The sequence below is a fragment of the Oryzias melastigma genome, unplaced genomic scaffold, assembly GCF_002922805.2.
Source record: "Oryzias melastigma strain HK-1 unplaced genomic scaffold, ASM292280v2 sc00240, whole genome shotgun sequence".
NCBI lineage: Eukaryota > Metazoa > Chordata > Actinopteri > Beloniformes > Adrianichthyidae > Oryzias > Oryzias melastigma.
Window position 1 is genome coordinate 461,561 of NW_023416887.1, and position 5,968 is coordinate 467,528.

Below are 5,968 nucleotides of genomic sequence, written 5' to 3' on the forward strand. Positions count from 1 at the left end.
CTCCTAATTCAAGATCTTGACTCTGTTGTTTGGCTTTCCGCAGGGTGGCCAGATTTGGATGGTGGTTTGGCTCAGGGTCCCCAAAACCCATCAGATCTGCTGCCTTTGCTGACTTCCATTCAACTGGTTCCATCCTACCCTCACATAGCTCTCTCCCAATCTGCATCTGCAAATGTCCAGATATGAAACACTCTAAGATACACCTGAATTACAGAGAATGTAAAATATTATTAGGTATTATTTATATATATATCTATATATATATATATATAGATATATATAGATATAGATATATATATGTGAACACACTTTGGTTTTATTCCTATATTTCCACCGGAAAGAGATTTTTTTCCACAACCAACTCATCCCGTCACCCACGCACAGATTTTTCTCCAATGACTGTCACTTCAATGCTCCTCTTTCAAAGACATTTCTTTCAAACTGAAACATGCTCTACGAGGAACATTCATTGTAATTGATGACTCCTGTCAAAAACTTTATCTTTCTGTGGAATCTCAAAGACAAAATTTGGTCAAACTTGTCTGTTTCCTCATCACAGATGACATTTCATGGACAGACAGCATCCGAGAGACAAGGATCCCTCTGCTTCCTTGTCAAGCGTTTTTTTTTTTTTTTTTCATCATTTTTATCTTATTAACATCTCTTCTTTTTTTGTCTTTCCCACCAGTTCCGGATCTGTGTCATACATTACATAATTTGGTCAAACTTGTCTGACGTTTCCTCATTACAGACGAAATTTTCAAGTAACACACCCACCCATCCTCTTAAAGGTTGTGTATAAAAGACCAAACCTGCTGGCATGTTTTATACCTGCAAAGCAGATCCTCACCAGAGTTTTTATACTGAACTCACAGAGGTAAGAAACAATATTTTCGGGTCGCCTAGATTTTCCTGTTAAAAGTAAAAATACTGATCATTCATTAGTATTGTTGATTTTTTTTTTTTTGAAAGATTTTACATTTTGAGACAAAATGGTTGACTACAAAGTGACTATTTGGACTGAAGATGCACAACCCTCCTTCTTGTTACATTCGGTCTACATCACTCTGTTCGGCACAGAAGGGGAGAGTGAATGCATGATTCTCCAACAATGGTTTCACACATTCAGCAAAGGAAATGTGAGTCTTTTAAAGTACCATGTTTGTTATCAGCTGCTGCTTCACTATAGCTTATCTACAGATAAAAGAGGATCACAGCCATAAAGGTTATTTCTGAATATTGATGCTGCTCCCACATGTTGATTTGTTGTCACACGTGTTACTTCATGCAGTTTGTTGTAGATGGATAACTCTAAATGCAGCTCTGAGCTTGTCCTGTTCTGCAGTTCTGAAGCTTTTTCTCCTGACTATAGAACTCAACATTCACTGTGAGCTGCTCTAAAGACATTGGAGAGCTCACTTCAGTAAAGCTGGAAAAAAGTAAGCTCAGCCTTACTCAGTGGCTCCCTGGAATGGTGGAAGTGGAATCTCCCACTGGAAAGGTCCACAAGTTTCCCGTCTACCACTGGATTGCTAGTGACAATGTGGACACGTTTAGAGAAGGAAAAGGTTTGTATGTTTCATTTACTTTTCATCATGACAGAATTATTTGAAGAATAAAAAAACTCCCATTAAATAACAAGACATTTATGTAGTAGTTGTATTCTCTTTAGCTGTGTTGGACAAGGATGAGTCAAATGACACATTAGGTGAACTCCGGAAGAAAGAAATCCAGGAGGAGCAAAGAGTTTACTGGTGAGAAACTCTTGATCAATGCAAATACATTTGTACAGTTTCAGAGTAGTTCATTTGCCTTAATCTACACCAGAAAATATACATTTTGGTTTAAATAAAATACAAAATTGAGACTTTTTTCTTGAACATAGAAATTCATGCATTACGCTTTTATCATGGCTTATGCTTCCTTTAAGTCGAGTGTCTGCAACCTTTAACGCTAAAAGACAAAAATCTTTGGGAGAGTCACAAATTTTCAACTCAAAGTTAGAGAAATACAATTTATGTTTTGAGGTCATTAAGCAGTTTATTTATCAAATATAACTTTGACATCCTGTGCTTAATCAGATCCTTAAATTGCAGCAGATTTAAAAAATGGAAGAAACATGAAATTTTCTGTATTTATTAGGGATGTCCATTAGTTAAGTTTGAATTTTTCTTCAAAGCCAAAGAGCCTAAGTGGAGGAATAGAAGAGCCGCATGTGGCTCCAGAGCCTCAGGTTGCAAACCCCTGATTTAAGCCAATACATGCCAAAGTGTTCACCTAGATCAGGGGTCTGCAACCTGAGGCTCCAGTTCCACATGTGTCTCTTTTATCTCTCCATTGAGGCTCCTTGGCCAAACATAAATTAAGTCAAGGACACTGCTGACTCAGCCATGTCAACCGTCAGAGTCAGAAGTAGGGATGTCCCGATCCGATCATGTGATCGGAAATCGGGCCCGATCACGTGTTTCAGGACTCGATCGGAATCGGACTCCTTTGTCCAATCAGATCGGACATTTCATTTATTCTCATTATGATCAGAGCTTTATATTTCATCTTATCATTACGGATAAATACTCCACTAGAAGTCTGTATGTCATGAACAGATCACAAAATGTCATCACCAGAAAACGGCAGCAGCTCAAGCAGAATGCTAATGTAAACAAAGCTAGCTAGAAAGCTAACTTCCGGGACCAACAACTCTTTTAAAAACACATTAAACTGACAGCAAGTGTCTCTATTGGTTTATCATAACTCAAACAACAACCTCTAAAGGTATTCCAACAGAAAAAGTTTTTGTTTCTTTTTAATGTGAAGCTCTTTGTGCTTCAGGCAGACAGCTATACAGCAGCTGCTAACTGCTACATGCTAGCGCCGTGATTTAACTCCTTAGGACCCGAGCTGTCCTTTGATATGCCTGTTTGATTTATCTGACAGAGAAATAACAGTTAAGAAAATTAACTACTGTGGTAATAAAACCAAAATGTGATGTCTTAAGAACTTAAAAAAGAAGCACATAATCTTAAAAATAAATAAATAAATAAAACTAATACATTAAAACTAATGATGATATCAGCTATTTATGAACACTCATCAAATTTTACGCTAAAACAAAGTCATAATTTATTTTTAAGAATTTTAAATGAGGACAGGAATCACATTTGGTCAAAAATGTTCAATAGTTCTAAATGTATTAAAGCTAAAGTCACTAAACTTTCTCACATGACTAATTATCACTTATATAACAAGAAAATACTATTTTGTTCCTAGTTTATATTTGCTGTATTTTTAATTGTTTATTAAAGCTACTTCAGCGTTCTATTAAGTTTTTAATGATAAAAGAAGGTTAATGAAATATAAATAAGGGACAACACAAATCTGTTGCTTCAGTTTATCCATGTTTTAAATGTCTTAGTATGTATCGTAGTAAGTATTGGATCGGGACTCAGTATCGGCAGATACACAAAATTAAATGACTCGGAATCGGATCGGGCCCAAAGAAACCTGATCGGGACATCCCTAGTAAGAAGCTCCCTGCTAATGGCTGCCTAACCAAAACTACCTAAAGAAAACAAATCAACAAAGCCTGCAAACTAACCCTGGGCTTACACCGCCAGCGTCAAGGCTTCGTTGCGTCGCGGGAGTGGACTAGCTACAGCCGATGGCTTACACCGGCTGCTGCTCCAGCCACAGCCTGTGAAAGCTCAGCCCAGACAGAGCAGTTCTGGATCTCTATGATCAGCTTCTCGTTGTCCGTGGTTATGACTGACAACGCTGTGCTGCAACACACTTTGAGTAACACGTAAATTACGTAATGTTTACGACACGCTGAAACCGACGAGTTCAGTAGAAAGTTTGTTTTATTTTGAAAATATACCGGATGCACTTTACATTCGCTCGCGTGGTTTCCAGTTTAAGTCGTGAATAGCCCCAACTTCACAGTAAGTGATGACGATCGGCTGTGGCGTCCATCAAAATTTGAACCAAACGAAAAGGATTCGCAGCGACACAGAGGACAGTTCACAGACGCAGGATGTAAACGCCTGCAGTGGAAGTTTCTCTCGCACTTTTAATGTTACGAAAAGACTGCGCCGCATGCAACTGAGCCGTGACGCTGGCGGTGTAAGGGTGGGGTTAGACCACCAAGGTCCAACCACAAACTAAAATAACAAAACCCAGCAGTGAAAGACTTCTGAGGACAAAGAGAGGGGAAAAAAAGAAATAAAAAAGCATTTTTTTTTAAATTAAGGATTACTTCATTTGCGTTTATATAATTTAGATTACTGTAGTTACATTTTTAAATTGATGACCGAGGTTCCAATAGATGATAACCTATGTAGGTCTTTATATCCCTGTTGACCTGAAGACGTCTTGTTTTCTCTACTCTACCTCCAGAATGAACTGATTTTATATGCAAAGCAAAATTTTGGTAAAAAGTTTGATCTTTTATGAGTTAAAAGCACATTTTATCTTATGCTGCACAACATTGGTAGCTAGCTCAAATGACTTGAATATAAGTTATGTGAGCTTCTGTCAAATCACATTTTGAGAGATGCTAGTTTCTTTTCATATTTTTGTTTTTGCAAAAAAAAATGATATATATGATTCCTATTATATATAAAAAAAAGAAGGTCATGAATGCAAATCCAAATTTCTTAACGACTCGAGTAAGACTATGCAGCTCCTTCTAGGTTTTGGTCCAAATGGCTCTTTTACTGTTAAAGGTTACCGACCCCTGACCTAGGCTGTTTAGACTGTTTGTGTTCAAAGTCTAAGTTCACACTCCAGCCTGGTCTGTTTCTATGTTTTTGTTCTTCCACATTTTTAGTTTGTATTTCTCGCTCATATTTCATTGAATAAGAAATGTTTCTTTTTTTTTCCAGGGGGTTGTCTTATGCTTCTCCAATTAAACATAACTGATCAGTCCTGTTCTTGTTTTCCTCAGTTGGGATGTCTATAAGGATAGAATGCCAAGATGTGTGAAGGCAGACTCCATTTTATCACTGCCTCAAGACGACCGCTCCACCTTGAGTAGTGCCCTGATGACTTTTTCCACTGATGCCAAAGCGTAAAGTTCCTGTTCTCTTTGTGTCTGACCCTTTTTCTCTTTGTCTCAGTCATTCCAGGTTAACAAATTGTCATTTTTTTTTGTTTGTTTTTTTGTTTTTGTAGAGTATTGCAGGAACTTCTTGCATTTGTAACCAGTGAAACAAAATGGAAAAGTTTTGACGACTTTGAGCATCTGTACAAACGACATGTGACTCCAGCATCAGGTATTTTATCTTTGCTGCAGTCTGATGTTCACATTGAAAATTCTAGTTTTATGTTGTTTACATATGTCAAACAATACTCAAATGTTATTTTTCTAAAATGTAGAGAGCATATGTCAGAGAAAGTTATTTTAGTTAATTTTTTTCAGCAACCATGTCCCAAACAAAGCTTTTTGTTCTTGTATTTTATAGCCAGAGCTGTTTCTTTTGAGCACCAGCACAAGGCAACCTGGTCCAGTGTGGTTTTCTGTAAAACTTTCAGTTAAAAATAAAAATACTACATGTTGTTTGAGGGGGCCATACCATGCTTTTCTTTAGTTTTTTAGAAGACACTATATCCACTTATCTGATCATATATTATCTTTGGAACACCCAAAAACAAACTATTTTTTAAATATGAGTTATTTTTGTGAACTCTTTTAATACCCTGGAAGTAAAACAGCTTGATCTCTGAGGCTCCGTCTTTTGCTCCTTTAGGATGCTGCCCATTTCATGACATCAACCTAAAGCAGGCCTTTGTGTCACTCACAAAAATATAAATCCAGTTTTTATTTAATATTGTTGAACATTCTGTGTAGCTCACACATTTATCCCAAACATTTTGCACATACAGAATGGTGATGGCTAATGGGTTAATTTTGTGGTCAAAGACTGTTAAAAAAAAAAAAAAGCAGACAACACCAGTAGATGAACACTTCAGG

The 5,968-nt window shown here is 37.1% G+C and overlaps 1 protein-coding gene across 2 annotated transcripts in view; it reads left to right on the forward strand.

The window, feature by feature from the left end:
• The first annotated feature begins 380 nt into the window (after positions 1-380).
• The window catches only part of LOC112141398 (polyunsaturated fatty acid lipoxygenase ALOX8), a 20,112-nt gene continuing 14,524 nt past the window's right edge, over positions 381-5,968 (forward strand). The window contains exons 1-6 of one of the 2 annotated variants that reach the window (XM_024264527.2): positions 381-877; positions 973-1,139; positions 1,373-1,568; positions 1,673-1,754; positions 4,943-5,065; positions 5,170-5,270. In XM_024264527.2, the coding sequence (XP_024120295.1) occupies positions 993-1,139; positions 1,373-1,568; positions 1,673-1,754; positions 4,943-5,065; positions 5,170-5,270 (649 nt within the window). In that variant the 5' untranslated portion in view covers positions 381-877; positions 973-992. Of the gene's footprint in view, positions 1,140-1,372; positions 1,569-1,672; positions 1,755-4,942; positions 5,066-5,169; positions 5,271-5,968 lie in introns of both variants that reach the window. The other variant, XM_036210780.1, reaches the window with a different exon arrangement.